This window comes from Podarcis bocagei, assembly GCF_964188305.1.
Source record: "Podarcis bocagei genome assembly, chromosome: 6".
Taxonomy (NCBI): Eukaryota; Metazoa; Chordata; class Lepidosauria; order Squamata; family Lacertidae; genus Podarcis; species Podarcis bocagei.
Window position 1 is genome coordinate 42063635 of NC_138130.1, and position 17495 is coordinate 42081129.

Consider the following 17495-nt stretch of genomic DNA (forward strand, 5'->3'; position numbering starts at 1 on the left):
TTAATAAACTTTTGCGGAACACGGTCCTTGATGTCAGGTGACTGAAGCCACGACAGCTTCTTAACAGCATTTATTTTAATAAATTAATTCGATGGGGCTAATTCCAAGGTTAGTGTTTAGGATCGTGGCCTCCCTAACCAAAGCGCTAGCCCTGGTCAGTGACGCTCTCCCTGTGCAGTGCACAAGAAGTCCCTTTTAATATTGTTCCTTATTAGAGCAGTCCCTTTAAACGACGCTTGTGGCCGTTCGGGCTAAAACCAAACCCAAGAAAACGTAATAATTATATAATCCGGTTTCCCCCCTCAGGAAAGAGGGAACCTCCGGGAACTGCGTCTGTCGGCCTCTTATCGCGGCGGCAACAGCCGCTAGAGGGAGAGCGAGAGCGACCTCCTCAGCTGACACTCCGGGCAAGCTGCTGGTCGGCCGGGGCGCGGCGGAGGAAGGCAGACGCCTGAAGGAGACTTGCCGGCCTTCGTGGTAGCGCCCCAGAGGGCTTGAACCCGGGACGCGGGTGCCGGGTTTCAGCGGCGACCACTCAGCACCCCATGCGCAAGATGCTGGCCGCGCTCTCTCGCCTGCTGCAAGGCCCGGCTGCTCACAGACCGGTGAGTGAGGCACTGGGGGACGGAAGGTCGTGAGGGAAGGGCGGCGGCTTCTCGAGGCGGGGGGTGGGGGTGGGGGGTGGCTGTCCTCGAGCGCCAGCTGCGAAATGACCGTTATTTCTCTCCCTCCTCCTCTCTGGGCGGGGAGGCCTCGCGAGAGGAATAGAGCGCGAGCCTCTTGGGACCGAGGCCTCCTGGCGAATTCACGCGCGCGCGGGGGGGGGGTCAGGTGCAGATGGTACAAGAGCCTCGTATTTCGCAGCGGTTGCATTTCAACGAGTGAACCTCCGGAAGCTCCTTGGGCGCCTTATTCTTCTCTTTTTCTTAATAACCCCCCCACACACTGTGTCCTCCATTTGCGGTGCGTGTTGTCCGTCGGGTTATCTTGGGCCCCGCAGTAGAATTCTGCAGCGTCTCTCCAGTTTCCATAGGAGTAGGAGGCCTGGGAAAAACAAAAAAAAAAAACACCCACACATCTCGCAACCAGCGCGCCCCTTTGGTTTCAGGTGAGTCTAAAAAGCCCGGGACACAAATTTTCACTGCCCACTAGTGGCTCTAGTGGCTGATTTACCAAAAGTATTCAGCCTTAACTTTGGGAGTGTATATGTACTCGATTCTGACCAAACGAAGCCTCTTCTATTTGTGTCCCGGGCTTTTTAGACTCCTCTACCCGTGTACTATCTCAAAACCAAAGGGAGCCAGATGTGAAATATATCAGCATTAATTTCAACTCCCAACCCCACTAATGTAACCTAAGCATAGACGACAGGTGTCTCTGCTCTTCTGTTGCCGCTTAATTCACGTGCAAAAAGAATGAACGGGAGGAAGAACCGCATTACAGGACTGCCATAAATCATTCTCTCAACTGAAACCGCGTTCTCCTCTCCTGCCATAACAAGTATATAATACTGTGCTAGACTGCACTGCAGGGCTGTTGTAATCTCTCTCTCTCCCCCCCTCTCTCTGCTTCAGCCCCACCCCCCACATGCAATAGAGGTCTACATTTGGACAACCCTACAGGGGTGCCTAAGACTGCTTAAAGCTGGGTCTTTGTGAGCATGGCTTTCAAAAGTCACACTCAACCACGGCCCTTTTCTATCTGCAGTATGGGGGCAAGGAACTGTATTTATTGATGCACACCACCCCAATATCTGAGTGGTGTGAGGTTCCAGGCTCTTACCCATGAGGGAGAGCAGACTGTGGTGTATTTATGATAGATGGTTTATTTACACATATATACATCCTAAGCCTATGATGGAGGGGTTGACAGCATTAACACCCCAAGAAGGTCTTTTTTCTCCCATAGCCACAGCCTTGAAATCAAGCATGTGTCTCTCTCTCTCAAAGGTTTCAGTCTGCTTCTTCCCTCTGCTTCTAGCGTACACACACAACTCAGCTCTGGCTTTTGTCTTTTTCTAGGGCACTATCAGTGAATTGAGGGAAATGGATACACTGGTGCTTAATTCCAGCTACGTTAAAATCTTGGATTTCTCCATTGATTTATATGAGGACATAATAGGACTTATTTACTGCTCTTATTGCTGCATGTCTCTCTAATACAGTACTCTTGCTGTCATCCAGCCTCACAGCTCACTAGAATGCCAGGCAATATTGTGGGCTTCATACTACTGGAGAGGGCACTCAGGCGTGCTCTTATCCCAGCCCTTCCTCTTGTCATTCCACAGTGAGATGAGAGCCTCAACGGGATCACCTACTCTATCCATTAGGAAGTCCCCTAAAGCATTCAGGAATCTTATCAGTATCCATAAGCCTCTGTGATTCCCCCACCACTGCAATGGGAAATAGCTGCTCTGACACACACACACACCCCACACATTTTCAGACCACCCCTCACCCCACTTGGGACAAAAATAAAGTAAAGGGTATATCCTGCTGTGCGTGTCAAGCTGGTAACAAGCTGATACAGTCCCTGGAAGTTACGAAATCTGAACTGGTCCCAGACTAGCCTCAGCATGGATGTTGAAGTCAATCAGGATCATGGTTTGCTCAAGAGTACCTTTGTCAGGGAGGCTTTCCTTTTCTATCTCAGTTCCTTTACAATTCACTGTAAACCTCTACCTACTTAGCTAGGAGCAAGTGCCATTGAAGTTTCCGACTAAGCACGTAATATTTATAATTCACTTTTTCCCACTCATAATACAGAAGACAAGATAATCTAATTATTTTACTGTACTTGTGAGCTTTGGCATACCATAACGTACCAATCAGGCCAATCATTGCACTTACTTACAGATGTGCAATTTGCACATGTAACACGATGAGAATAGGTACTCAAATAGTGCTCAACACTTTTATACATGTGCAATCTGGGTGGGTTTTCTTTCCTGCTAGAAGTTTACAATGGGGTTTTGCTTTGAATAATGCACACTCTAGATGTCAGTTTTATACCTGGCAACAAGTTTTAAACTACATAAAGGTTACAAAAGATTTTTTCCTTAGATTCCTTTATCTTCTAGCAGCCCAACATGTGGAAGCTTTGGCTAAAGGATACTTCACACATCATGACTTACTTGCACAAGATGCATTTCTGTGTTGTAGTTTGCTTGTAATGTAGATGATCACAAAGACAGACAGTACAGTGGTGCCTCGCAAGACGAAATTAATTCGTTCCGCAAGTTTTTTCTTTTTGCGAGTTTTTCGTCTTGCGATGCACGGTTTCCCATAGGAATGCATTGAAAATCAATTAATGCGTTCCTATGGAAACCGCCTTCAGACCAGGTCCGGGGACAGTCTGTCCCCCGACCTCTTCTGAAGGCTGGGGGGGGGGACAAGGGCTTTTCTTCCCACCCCCAGCATTTTAAAAAACCCCGGGACAGCAGAGGACTTCTCCGCTGTCCGGGGCGATCTTAAAATGCTGGCGGGCGGCATTTTAAAATCGCCCAGGACAGCGGAGGACTTCTCCGCTGTCCGGGGCGATGTAAAAGCCCCTGGGAAGGCAGGCAGGGGGGACAAAGACTTTTGCCCCCCGCCCGCCTTCAGAAGAGGTTCTGGACCTCTTCTGAAGGCGGGCGGGGGGCGAAAGTCTTTGCTCCCCACCGCCTGCCTTCCAAAACCGTCTGGGACAGCGGAGAAACGTGCTGCCTTTCTCCGCTCTCCCGGGAAGGCAGGCAGGGGGGAGCAAAGACTTTCACCCCCCGCCCGCCTTCAGAAGAGGTCCTGGACCTCTTCTGAAGGCGGGCGGGGGGCGAAAGTCTTTGCCCCCCCACCTGCCTTCAAAAGCCGTCCGGGACAGCGGAGAAACGTGCTGCCTTTCTCCGCTCTCCCGGGAAGGCAGGCAGGGGGGAGCAAAGACTTTCGCCCCCCGCCCGCCTTCAGAAGAGGTCCTGGACCTCTTCTGAAGGCGGGCGGGGGGCGAAAGTCTTTGCCCCCCCGCCTGCCTTCAAAAGCCGTCCGGGACAGCGGAGAAACGCGCTGCCTTTCTCCGCTCTCCCGGGAAGGCAGGCAGGGGGGAGCAAAGACTTTCGCCCCCCGCCCGCCTTCAGAAGAGGTCCAGGACCTCTTCTGAAGGCGGGCGGGGGGCGAAAGTCTTTGCCCCCCCGCCTGCCTTCAAAAGCCGTCCGGGACAGCGGAGAAACGTGCTGCCTTTCTCTGCTCTCCCGGGAAGGCAGGCAGGGGGGAGCAAAGACTTTCGCCCACCGCCCGCCTTCAGAAGAGGTCCTGGACCTCTTCTGAAGGCGGGCGGGGGGCGAAAGTCTTTGCCCCCCCGCCTGCCTTCAAAAGCCGTCCGGGACAGCGGAGAAACGCGCTGCCTTTCTTCGCTCTCCCGGGAAGGCAGGCAGGGGGGAGCAAAGACTTTCGCCCCCCGTCCGCCTTCAGAAGAGGTCCAGGACCTCTTCTGAAGGTCGGCGGGGGGCGAAAGTCTTTGCCCCCCCCCGCCTGCCTTCAAAAGCCATCCGGGACAGCGGAGAAATGCTGGCGGTGGGGAGCAAAGCCTTTCGGCCACCGCCGGCCTTCCTGGACCTCTTCTGAAGGCCAGAGGGGGGGAAAGTCTTTGCTCCCCACCACCAGCATTTAAAAGAGGTCCCCGGAGATTTCCCTATGGGCTTTCTTCTTGCGAAGCAAGCCCATAGGGAAATTCGTCTTGCGAAGCGCCTCCAAAACAGAAAACCCTTTCGTCTTGCGGGTTTTCCGTCTTGCGAGGCATTCGTCTTGCGAGGTACCACTGTATTGCAGAGGTGTTGTATGCAGTTACTATATAAGAGACACCTCTTATTGCTTTAAAAGTATTGGCCTTTATTCTGTTGAACTGACATACTACAAAATTAGATTAACATTTTCAAGTCTGTTTTTCAATCTGTTTCACATAGAGAAGATTCCACTGCTGAATAAAAGTAAATAGGCCTAATTAAAAACAAGAATTAAAATTTGATGCTCCTAATTGGTTCATGGGCAATATTTTCCCCAAAATTTGTGATAGTATCTGACATAATTTTCTGTTTTGTTTCCCCACCCATCCCAATTCTGCTGCTCTAGGGAGCTGTTAGTGAGGTAAGACCCACACAATTATATTACTTGTATGTTCTTTCTGCATTTTAACTGACAATATATAATTTGATAAATAAATAAAAAAGTTCTGCCTGTCATTCTGACTGGTTTTCTTTTTGTATTCACATGCAACACTAATCAAAGAAGCATTGTTTATCTGTAAGCAGCTTATTCACTTACAAATATATTTACATATTTGTATATGGTACTGTTGGACTTCCTCCTGCAGTCAGTCCAGCCAGTGTGACCCATGGTTGGGAATGGTGGGAGCTGTTGTCAAAACAACCTCTGGAGGGCCACAGATTCTTTTCTCTGTAATAAAGTTTTTTACTCCATCTCCATATTATTAATTCTTTAGAGGGGACAGTACAGTGGTGCCCCACAAGACGAATGCCTCGCAAGACGGAAAACTCGCTAGACGAAAGAGTTTTCCGTTTTGGAGGTGCTTCGCAAAACAAATCTATGGGCTTGCTTCGCAAGACGAAAATGTCTTGTGAGTTCCTGCGGGTTTTTCCCCTCCCCCCCTTTTTCTAAGCCGCTAAGCCGCTTATCAGCTGATCCGATAAGCCGCTAAAAGCCGCTAATAGCGCTAATCCGCTAATCCGTCAATGGGCTTGCTTCGCAAGACGAAAAAACCGCTAGACGAAGAGAATCGCAGAACGGATTCTTTTCGTCTTGCGAGGCACCACTGTAGTGGAGTAGGGAATAAGATAAATAAACAATAAACAAACCACCTACATTTAGTGTAGGAAGTGTTAACTTGATATGGCATTTCTGTTATCCACTGCTGAATTGTTCAGTGATGATTTTTTCTTAATTATTCTTTAACTGTTTTTCTTCCAGCATTAGGCTATTGTGAAGTGTGTTATAGGTTTATACCATCCTGGAATGAATGGTGGTTAAGAACTGCAATAATACTAGTTATGTTCTAGTGCATGCAGCTTGAGCATTTCCTCTTCTTGAATGGGGACAAATCATAAAGCATAATTTCAAACCAGCACTTATTACTCTCTGCAAGTCAGAATCAAAAAGCAAGATTTCTTTTTGGCTTAGGAGAAATAAATCATGAATCTTAGTTTTGACATAATGTTATGCCATCTGGACACTGCCTCACATTGCATAAATGTCACTTTATATTTTAAAAAAGAAAGTTCTTTCCCTACCACAGAGGAAAATCTTAAGAATGGCTACCATGGAGACTAATCAGGGATTGTTAAAATATACACCCGAATAAGCAATCCTGTAGCGATTAAATATTTCTGGTTAGCCTATTGAAAAAGGTTCTAGACTTCATGAAATCACAAAGCAATATTTTCCCCCTCACTCTACACAGGGTGTTGTGACCTCCCTTAAATAATGGTTCCTGTAGTCATATGTTCTGCTGTCATTTAGTTACGCCTCTGTAACAGCGGGGGCTAAACTGCGGCTGTCCATATGTTATTGATACTCTCAGTTCCCATGAGCCAGCATGGGCAATCAGTGAGGTTAGGAATAATAGTCCAGTTGTATCTAGAGGGCTGCATGCTAGTGACCCCTGCTGTACAACTGATTGTAAAAAAAACTCGACTCCCTGCCTATCCTGCGTAGACATTACATGGCATGAGGATCACTGCCAATCATTGTTTGCATTTATATGTCGTAACACAGCTATAATAGGTGGGAGCACTGGTGATGATATATATTGCATAGTTCCCTAAATTCTGCACAAAGAAGGGAAATTCTGTTTAAAGAAGGGAAGAATATTACCTATTCCAGTGTGTCCAACTTTGTTCCTTAATTCTTCTTTACTTCCATACCAATTATGCAAATAGACACCTACTGCTATAATATACCTAGTAAACAGTGCTTGTTTGCTGCTATGATATGCCTCTCCTATTTCAATTTCCTCCAGGCCCCTGGATTTTCCTAGTCCAATTTTTCCTCTGTGTCTATCCTCATGCTTTTTCTATTCATCTTTGATTCCTTGTGACGAGTTCCTTCCTTTAATTTTGAATTATGGTTAGTTTAGTATTGTATTTAGACAGTTATGTGAACAGCTTTGAACAGAAATCTTTGTGAAATGTGGTATACTGTATAAATGAACTGACCACGACTATGACCTAATATCCCTTAACCATAAGTCCTCTCTCTTTCCTGCCCACTTCTTTAAAAAACTCCAGTGAGGAGTGTGACTTACTCCTCTGGCAGTGTGTTGCACAGGATGCTATTCTCTCTTCTGCATTAAGGGTTGCCAGATTTTTATTTGAATCTGAGCACTGAAACACTGGCGTTTGAACTAAGTAACATCAGTTTTTAAACATGAAAATGATCTAACATAATGGAACAAACAGATGGGAAATTTTGGGCAGAGCATGGATCAGGCAGAGAATGTATTCTTTGTCGGGAAAGGATCAAAGGGGTTGGGCTTTCACCCTGCTTGCTCTGAACTGGTGACTTTTGCATCATGGCCAGCAGGGCATACGGAGTTTGTGCACCTGTGCCCGTGTGTGGAGTGAGGTCACAGAGCAGCTTGTTTGAACCTTAGTTGTTCAGTGGTTGTAAGCATACATGTTTAAACTTTTATACGGTTTTAGAAGTGTGACAAGATCATGCAGGATGATACTTTTGCACGTAGAAACATCGTTTCTGGAGCATACATTGCAGTCTGCAATCATGTCAAATGTGTTGTATGTTGAAGTTGGAATCTTCTCTATATTGTGAAGGCATGAACATCTTTAAAAAACAAAAGTGCCTTAAACTAACAGCCATCTTTTTATTATCTTTAAAAGGTTGCCCGTGTAGTAGTTGCATCTCGTAATTATGCAGATTTTGCAAGTGAGGCTACATTTGAAATTAAGGTAAGCAGCTTGATTACTTTTAGAAATGCTAATGTATATAGTGTTTCTTACATAATTTATAATTTATAAGTCAGTTAGTAAGTCTGGGGGATGTGGACAAGGTGCTCGTTCAGGGTAACCACTTATTCTCTGGACCCTTGCCCCTCGTGGCTGATAAAAACTAGCAGGGAAAGGACATCTGGCTGGGCTAAGGAGGTGCTTAATGCCTCCTTGTGAGAGGGGGCAGCCCCTGCCTTCTTTAATAATAATAATAATAATAAATTTATTTATACCCTGCCGATCTGGCTGGGTTTCTCCAGCCACTCTGGGCGGCTTCCAGCCAAATATTAAAATACAATAATCTGTTAAACATTAAAAGCTTCCCTAAACAGGGCTGCCTTCGGATGTCTTCTAAAAGTCTGGTAGTTGTTTTTCTCTTTGACATCTGGTGGGAGGGCATTCCACAGGGCAGGCGCCACCACTGAGAAGGCCCTCTGCCTGGTTCCCTGTAACCTCACTTCTTGCAGGGAGGGAACTGCCAGAAGGGCCTTGGAGCTGGACCTCAGTGTCCGGGCTGAACGATGGGGGTGGAGACGCTCCTTCAGGTATGCTGAAAGCTTGTGACATCAACCACAGCAGTCACTACTTTCCATCAGATACACACACAAACACATACATGTACAATGAAAGAATGAATAGCATACATTTACACTTCATCTTTCCAGGGGATCAGTGTAAAAGTTAGATCCAGGATAATTAATCTGAGGCCTGAAAAGTGCATAACGCTGAAAGAGGAAATGGAAAAGTACAACACTCTTCCAACTTCCTGCTTCAGCTCTGTATACTTTTCAAAGGAGCAAAAGTTAACCACTCTCATTGGATGCCAAGGAAAGACCTCAAAGGTGCCCGCAGGATCAATACCCATTTTTTATAGCACAGATTTTAATTACATCTAAAGCAAGTAGTTATTGCCATACTTTGCCAATTCCAAAAATTAATTACATGTTTTGTAAGGAAATAGTTTCTGTAGTCTGCCCTGTTTATCAGTTTGTTGGATGACTGTCCTGTCAGCAAGATTTCCCTTGGTTTATCCACCTGTTCCACCTCCTGCATAGGTTTATAAATCTTTGTCGTGTCCCCCATTAAGTCTCCCGCTCCCCTGAGCAGAAGAGACCCAAATATTTTGCCCTTTCCTTGAAAGTACTCTAATCCTAAAAACAGGCTAGGACTGCCCTGCTTATCAAGCATCCTAAGAGAATTGGAGGTCCCAGTCAATGAAGTTACTAGCTTTTACCATGGTGGTTCCAGATTACCTACCAACTATGACTTTATGCTCTGTGATACTTTCATACTAGAGCCTTGGCCACATGGGCACAGTAGGCAAAGGCAGGAAAAATATGGAGTAGTATTAGCTAAGAAAGTGTTACTCTTATTTTCTTCAGGACTAGTCTGCAACCAGTAAGATTAAATAATCATTTTGGTATGGAAACCCCCCTTGACTTTTTTATCTTATTTCCCCCAGAAACATGATCTCCATCGCTTGGAGGAAGGACCGCCCACCACAGCTGTTATGACTCGAGAGCAGGGTCTGCAATATTACAAAACTATGCAGACTATTCGACGCATGGAATTGAAAGCAGACCAGTTGTATAAACAGAAGATTATTCGAGGCTTTTGTCATTTATATGATGGTCAGGTATGTGCCTGAGATAAGAGACTTTATGCTCAAGACCTCTAGGTTTTTGTCGTCTTCTTCATTTTAATGAAGGGCAGGGTGTGCATGAAGAAATCGCATGTCTCCACTCTCCCAAACAGAGAATTAAAAGTACTTGCAAAAACAGAGAATGAAGAGGTCTAGCCCTTCCATCGTGGCAGCTGCATTTCTAGTTCCTCCCATGGTAGTACTTTGTGGATCTTCACAGAGTATTGATGAAGTTTCCTTCAAAAGAATTCCAGCAATTGTAGCCCTGTCAAGTTACACCTACTTTTGAAAGAATTAGACCAGATCACATTGTGACCCAGCTGTAGGTGAGCCTGTGGCCCTCCAGATGTGACTGTACTATCTTTGACCATTGGTCTTTCTGGCTTGGACTGATGGGGGTTGGACTAAAACAAAACCTGAAGGGCCATGGGTTTTCCACTGAGCTATAGTTTTTCTTTCTGGTGTTTTCTTGGTCTGCTTTTGTACCTCTACAGAGGACCAGATATTAGCACTAAATAGATTAAATAACTGGCTGAACTGGCTCAGTTGATAGGTTTTAATTAAGTAAGTAAGCATATGTTTACGTCCATTCTCCTGATTTGTATTGCTTTTGACCATAGACATAGCAGATGTAATTAGGAATAGTACAAAACTATATTTCATATCGTACCAGCTTGTTGTTTAAGAGTAGTGTATACCAAACTCTTCTCCATCTGTTGGAACTAAAGTTAGAACTAAAGTGAATGATTAATCTGTGTATTACAGCTATATTCAGTAGTTTGTTCATAACAGTAGTAATGAGCAAAGGAACATCTGCTGTTCTTTGAAAGATCTATACCTGCCATGTTATATGAAAGTCCAGTTTTTAGGAAGAGCCTCTCTGCACACTACCCCCATGTCCCCAAGAAGGGCCAGGTACGATAGGAACTGGCTGAGCCCTGCCACTGATGCTTCCCTAGTCTTTCTCAAGGGAAGGCCTCCAGGCAGTGGTATCCAACCCCCAACCATCTTTCCTGCTCTGGTGGAAATATTTCCTGGACAGTTTTTCATAATATCAAGCACACACACACACACTTAAATATCACACTATTTTCATATTCTCCACTAAAACCTGAAGGTCCTTCATTGCCAGCATTTGACTATGGCATCATGTAACATATTATGCATATGTTGTTGTGACAGTAATCTTCCCTAGATAGTCTTTGTTTCTGTTTCTTCAGTTCCTGAACTGTGGTGGAGCTGCAGGTACAAAGTTGGTATACCGTTCTTCATTTTATTTCTTACCTGTGGACAATTGCACATTGTACACTGTTTTCAGGCTTTTTTTTTTACCATAGGAAGCTTGCTGTGTTGGAATTGAGGCTGGCATAAATCTAACAGATCACCTGATTACTGCCTACCGGGCTCATGGCTTTGCATACACTCGTGGTGCTTCAGTTCGAGAAATCCTTGCTGAACTCACAGGTTTGTGTTCAGTGAAATGATATGTAAACAGGAAAAGGAATGGGATTATGTAGCATGTATAGTGCATAGATGGAGGGGGGTTTAGGCTCAATTATTATCTCAACAATGAAACCTAGTAGGACTTTGCTGAATTGCAACACACCTATTCTACTCTTCCTCCAAGGAACAATAGGCTGGTTCATACCTGCATGTACAGCTTTTGTTTCTCTACACTTGATTCAAATTTACCAGTGCACTAAATTCTTGTGCTGGGATGCCTTCCATATGTCAGCATCTGCTGTAAATGTGTCCCCTCCTAAGAACATAAGTTTTGATGAAACTCTAACCTTTATTATTCTGAAATCATCTTAAAATCCATCCAATTAGTGAGTTTGAGGTGTGTGTGGGGGGCTTAATCTTAATCTTATTGATTTAGTAGACACCAGATCACATGGTAAAGATCCATTTTTAATCATTTCAGGTCGGGTAGGTGGGTGCGCTAAAGGCAAAGGAGGCTCAATGCATATGTATGCCAAAAACTTCTATGGTGGTAATGGTATTGTTGGAGCCCAGGTAAGGCTCTCTGATAAAAACAATATTTTTCTTTGGGAAGAGACTATGTGTTGCTTTTAATCTGGGCCATAACCTAATTCATATATAATTAGGTGTGTTAGCCCAGTGACTTTAGTGGACTTAAATATGTCCAGTTTATGCTGGATGCCCAGTTCTGGCTCTAGTATTTCTTCCATGTAAATCTAACACAGCCCAAATTTCATCCATTCCTGGATAGAACTAATTAGCTAGGCCCATTGCAGCTTGGCATCTAGCCTGCGATAGAAACAGAAAAATGCTTGGTAGTCTTGATGAATGATTTTCAGTGGGAGAAAGTCAGGTGAATGTAACCCTGTTAATTCTGCTGGGTGTCTCATCCGTCAGGTTTTTTTTTATACCGCTGTCCACGGTATACTTCCATATTAAGTGCCAGGGATGAGAACTGGAATCGTAGTGTTTCTGTTCTCAAGTAGTATCTTATCATATGGTTCATTATTGTTGGCTGCTGGTCATTATCTTTGTTTGTTTTGACTACCTTTGCATGTTGCAATTCATTGTAGGTTCCTTTAGGAGCTGGCATTGCTTTAGCATGCAAGTACTTTGGCAAAGATGAGATTTGCCTGACATTGTATGGTGATGGTGCTGCCAATCAGGTAAGCGTCAAGCTTTACTCTGTAGTTAGAAATTAATTAAGAGTCACATAAGTGGAAAGGAGATGTAAATGGATGATAAGTCCAGTTTTGTGCAAAGTGCAATGAAACTGCCCAAGTTGTTCTCCCTGCTATCTGGGGGGGAAAGAGGAGCGCAGAAGCCCAAGGCTCACCAGTTTGTTCCTGCTTGTACATACAGTCATGGTCTAGTGAACATCCACTGTATGTGTAATTCAAGGCTGATGGCTACATGAGAGAACTAAAAGCGTACCAAACCTTTTATTCTTCTAGGGCCAGATATTTGAAACGTATAACATGGCAGCCTTGTGGAAGTTGCCATGTATTTTTGTCTGCGAGAACAACAGATACGGAATGGGTACTTCCGTAGAGAGAGCTGCAGCCAGTACGGACTACTATAAGAGAGGAGACTATATTCCCGGGATTAGGGTAAGAACATTTTAAATAGGAATGTGAAAGTTATACTGTGTCCATTCAAGGAAGTTCAACTTTATTCTTAAATGTAATTGGCTTTTCTTTTTCTTTTTTTTAAATCAACAGGTTGATGGCATGGATATTCTTGCTGTAAGGGAAGCAACAAAATTTGCTGCTGACCACTGCAGATCAGGAAAAGTAAGTTATGCTTTGTGTGTGTGGCGGGCCTCTCCTGCTTTACAAATTATGTAAGTATAGCTGAGGTTTTCAAGTTAGAAATATTACTATTTTATTTCACAAAATGTATACCCAAAACACAGGGTTTAGAAGGTTCTCCATAATTACCTTGTGAACCTCAAAGCAACCTTCAAAAAACCCCCAGTGTTTATTAGGTTGAAAATGGAATAGGAAAGAGATAGCGTTTCAGTCTGTGGCCCTCTGAAGCAAGCTGATCTTAAACAGCAGCCCTAAAATGCATGCACGCAATTGAGATTAGTTGTCATGACGTCTTATCAGCAATTTTTTGTCACTATTTTTAAGTTATTAACACCTCTGAATTTTAATTTTGTCAGGGTCCTGTTGTGATGGAGCTACAGACATATCGTTATCATGGACATAGCATGAGTGATCCTGGAGTCAGGTATTTCTCTCTGCATTACAAACGGTTCCTCTCTAGATAGTATGGGGGAAATAGCTGTATGTTCAAATGTCCCCTCGTTTTCTGTCTATATCGTCTCCTCTTATCTCCCTATTACTGGCTTTTTAACAAATATCAAGGGCATGTTGGCCCTTTGTGGCTAGTTTTATTATTTATTCAAAGCAATAGCTGAAGAATGACTGACTGTACAGGTAACAACAAATCATTATCTCCTGTTGAGAGGAAGTGTAAACTTTGGACTTATACCCTTCCTCTCTTGGATAGCTATAGCCTGCAAACCATGTATTTTGGTGTGTGTCTTTCACAATGGCAAGCTTTGCTTCTGGTTTAGGATCCTAGTTTGTGTGTAAGCTGGTTTGTTGCTATGCAAGAGGTTGCACAAAGGGAAAAAGAAGTTGGAGCATATAAGCCCTCGGCTTGTGCCTGGTCATACTAATAGCAGCAAACTATGATTTGCTATTACATCTGAATACAACCATTCTAAAAAAATAATGACAGTACCCAAATTTTATGAGGCAAATGTGAAAAATACCCAAGAAACTTGATTGTTTCCATTATCTTGCTTTTCTTTTTGTGTGCTTCATTATGGTTAATAGCTACCTACAGGAACATAGATACCTGGCTAACACTGAGGCAGGGCATTGGTTCCATCTAGCTCCATAGTGGCTGCACTGGCTGGCAGCACCTCCCCAGATTTTCAGGTGCGTCTCTCCCAGCTCTACAAGGCTATGCTGGGTAGTGAACCTGTGACCTTGTGCATGTAAAGTAGATGTGCTACCATTCAGTTATAGCGCTTTCCTAAAGGGGACCTAAAAAACTAAAACTGCAAGCTGGTATGATATGCAATTTAATGTAGGCAAATATCTGGCTAAAAGGTTTTAATTAAGCATATGCTTAATTTTGTTCTATTCCTAATTACATCTGCTATGCCCGTTTCCTTTTTTTGTATTGCTTTTAATTCTTCACAGTATGTTTGAACGAAGATGAAAACTCTTAAACTCAACTGTATAAATATAAATGCATGTTATAAAATAGTACATAGAAAATATATCTAAGAGTAGTAGTAGTACAGAAGGACTGTTTAATTGATATACTGTGGTTCTAAAATAGTTTGCCATGAAATTTGCCTAAAGTCTCTCATGAGTAGCAAGTACTGAAGGAGGAGCTGCTTCCCACAGCCAGGAGGGAGAGCTGGTGGTCCTACCCCACATCTGTGTATCCCATGTGATAGTTCTCCTTAGCACCGAGTGCATTTAATGCTACCTGCTGTTAGTGGAGCCCTGCCCAGAGCTGTGATGCAGAGGTACAAGGAGTATGCTCTTTGAAGGTGGATAGTTGTTTTTAGAGTGACATGTGCATTTAATTTTTTGTTCTGGAAAAAAGTATACTGAAACAATAATATATTTTTAAAATGCTCAGGCCACTACATGCTACCAGCTTATATGCCTATTTTACCTTGTGGCTTACTCCCCTCATTAAAAAAATATAGCCAAGAGGACCAGTCTGCTTTGGTGATTAGCAGATGTAAAAACTGCTCCTGAAAGCTCTCCTCTATTACTTGTCCTGCTTGTTAGAGAATACCCGACTTACCTCAGTATACTGTTGCAATAAGAGTACCAGTGCTTGGCAGAAACAGTTACTGCAAACAGTTCAGCAGTCTGTTACATTGTTTTGTCTTTTTTTACAGTTACCGAACAAGGGAAGAAATTCAAGAAGTGAGAAGCAAAAGTGATCCCATTACACTTCTGAAGGACAGAATGGTGAACAACAACTTGGCTAGTGTGGAAGAGCTAAAGGTAATAAACCTTCATTTCAAATTTGATGAAAATCATTTTGCAAAAGTAGTTCAATAGGAAGTCTTCGCCTCAAATCAGTTACAGCAAGCCAGAATTGGTATAGGATATATCCTGTGGGGCAGGATTTCATCTTAGGGAGGGCAGAAACTCTTAACAGCAACTGCGGCTTAAATGTTTCCGGATTTACTTTGAACCCCAGCATGTACTACAGAGGTAAATAGTACTCTGAGGTTTTATAATGTTCGATGTATTTGGAATCTATGGAGTCTTTTGTTTCCATTGACAGTTTTCCCCCTTCTCATACAGGAAATAGATGTGGAAGTAAGGAAAGAGATTGAAGACGCAGCACAGTTTGCCACAAATGATCCTGAACCACCTCTGGAAGAACTAGGCAATTATATCTACTATAAGGAGCCACCGTTTGAGGTGCGTGGCCCAAATCAGTGGATTAGATATAAATCTGTGGGCTAAGTGAATTGTCACTCCAGCAACCAGTTAAATTAATGCATTTTATACTGGGCTTTAATTCTTTTATCTGCTCTAAGAAATAAGAGCAAAACTATTTCTCATGTAGATGGGGAAAATTCATTTGGCAGCAAAATAGCCATTGTATGAGACACAGCATTATATAGTGTGGAATTCTAAAAAACAGCTGCTCAGAAAAGGTCAATAAGCATTGTTTATTAATTTATATATAAGCTTCATTGTGTTTTGGATTGCTGTATTTATGAAAGTTATTTAGCTGAAACCTCTTGCGTACAGTAAAAAAAGGCATATTAAAACTTCCTGAGCAGATATTTCCCATGAGCTTTTTGTATGTTTTTGTATTTGCATCCCCCCATCCCAAATGATTTTGCAACGAAAAGAAGCCTTTTTCAGCATGTTTTATTTTTACCTATTTAATATGCACCTAGAGTGAGTTTGTAACCCACTCTTTGCATAGGATCTTTGTACCAACTGGTTTTTTTTCCTTATAAAATTATACATAGTAATAATTTATATTATATCAGAAGGCAGCAATTATTGTTTTTAAAAAGCAGCTGGCATGCCTAGAACACTATGTATTTGCTATGAGTGGTTAAAGTGCACAGGCTACATTTTAGTCTATAAGGCAAGCAGTTTCCAAGCTACTGTATTATTTACACATCTGAAAAAATACATGATTATTAAGTATACTAGTAGAAAAGGCTATCATCACACGACTTTAATATAACTTCATATATATATTAGTGCAAAACCTGTAGGACCAGTATAAACAGTATGTACAGTAATTAATAACTTAGTTGGAATGTGTGCTCTCTTCCCATTTCAATTTCTCAGAACTTGGCATAAGAGTTATGCTTCCAATTCCAAGAGTTTATTCAGTTTTCTGTGCTTTAATATTTCATTCCATATTCGGCAAAGAATACCACCACTGTATGAGAAAAATAAGAATAGTAAGTGTCTCAAACTCTTGTTTGGAAGTCAAAACACTTCTAGAATCTTGCAATTATTTCCTTACCGGAGTCTAAGGAAGCGCAAGTCATCTTTAGTGATGTGGTTTAGAACATCACTGAGTGTATAATCCTCTTGAACAAACTGAAAGACAAAATTATTTCAGTGTTTCTAAATATTATTCAGAAAATGAATTTTGAGGGTCTTTCCCACTCTTAATCTTACCCTATCAATTGTATCGGAATCGGCTTTCTGTTGCTTCAACCACTTGATCAGTTCTTGGTCTATGCAGTGCTGAAGAGCAGATGGAGGTGGTTGAATTTCTGCAACAATTCAAAGTAGGTTAATCAGATTCATTCCATTGTTACAAATTCAAAAGCTCTACTCAAAAAGTGTTGTGTGTTCTAAAGCTCAAGCCATTCCTATCAACTGATCACACACATTTAATGTACATTCTCATATCTACCAGCAGTTTTCAACTGTAGCTGAAGGAGATGCAAGTCTTGAATTCTTTGCTCCAGTGTTTGCCTTAGCAGTGTCTGGTATTCTCTCTCCCTCTGTACCAGGCTCTCCAGTAACCTATTAAATAAAAGAGGGGTCAGACTTGGGTATGACATAACATGTTTCATGATAGTAGTATACTTTTAATGACAACAAAACCTAGTTCTGCGACACAAGTATTTTGGTGAAACTGATACTTATATTTTAGTTGTAGTGCAGCTTGGTATGTCAAAAGCACATGTAAAAGTGTCTCTCATCATATGGCTTACCTCAAAACAAATCCTACATATCTTTGAATTACTGGCTACCTGCCTTGATTTTCAAATGCTATACAATTTAGATTTCTGTGCTGAAATGGTTCCTAGAATTTCTACTTGACCCCAGGCTTCATAATTAAATATTC

General features: G+C 42.8%; 2 protein-coding genes and 1 long non-coding RNA gene across 5 annotated transcripts in view; 2 read left to right on the forward strand and 1 right to left on the reverse strand.

Annotated features, from left to right (window-relative positions):
• The first annotated feature begins 415 nt into the window (after positions 1–415).
• On the forward strand, positions 416–15964 carry PDHA1 (pyruvate dehydrogenase E1 subunit alpha 1). Of its 2 annotated transcripts, XM_081199462.1 has the most exons (12): positions 416–605; positions 5097–5111; positions 7877–7945; positions 9447–9620; positions 10964–11090; positions 11551–11642; positions 12182–12274; positions 12563–12718; positions 12830–12901; positions 13276–13343; positions 15049–15157; positions 15464–15964. In XM_081199462.1, exons 1-12 carry the CDS (start codon positions 546–548, stop codon positions 15626–15628), a joined length of 1200 nt encoding a protein of 399 aa, XP_081055588.1. In that variant the 5' UTR covers positions 416–545; the 3' UTR covers positions 15629–15964. The 2 variants fall into 2 exon arrangements, with proteins under 2 accessions (XP_081055588.1, XP_081055589.1); XM_081199463.1 differs by lacking the exon at positions 5097–5111 and having other exon boundaries at positions 418–605.
• LOC308589925 lies at positions 5118–7214 on the forward strand. Its single transcript, XR_014009560.1, has 2 exons — positions 5118–5474; positions 5803–7214. It is a non-coding gene; the product is annotated as an uncharacterized lncRNA (long non-coding RNA).
• Positions 15965–16026: 62 nt separating the features above from the next.
• Positions 16027–17495, reverse strand: part of MAP3K15 (mitogen-activated protein kinase kinase kinase 15) — a 67379-nt gene continuing 65910 nt past the window's right edge. For both annotated transcript variants that reach the window (XM_081199403.1, XM_081199402.1), the window contains 4 exons: positions 17058–17170; positions 16817–16914; positions 16659–16735; positions 16027–16571 (listed from right to left, as the gene is read on the reverse strand). In XM_081199403.1, the coding sequence (XP_081055529.1) occupies positions 16493–16571; positions 16659–16735; positions 16817–16914; positions 17058–17170 (367 nt within the window). In that variant the 3' untranslated portion in view covers positions 16027–16492. The remainder of the gene's footprint in view (positions 16572–16658; positions 16736–16816; positions 16915–17057; positions 17171–17495) is intronic.

Bases quoted from the DNA above. Each gene is read 5' to 3' on its own strand.
- PDHA1 (XM_081199462.1), top strand. From the start codon at position 546: ATGCGCAAGATGCTGGCCGCGCTCTCTCGCCTGCTGCAAGGCCCGGCT. The intron at 12,719-12,829 runs GTAAGAACATTT...TTAAATCAACAG, and splicing joins ACTATATTCCCGGGATTAGG to GTTGATGGCATGGATATTCT. The intron at 12,902-13,275 runs GTAAGTTATGCT...TAATTTTGTCAG, and splicing joins ACCACTGCAGATCAGGAAAA to GGTCCTGTTGTGATGGAGCT.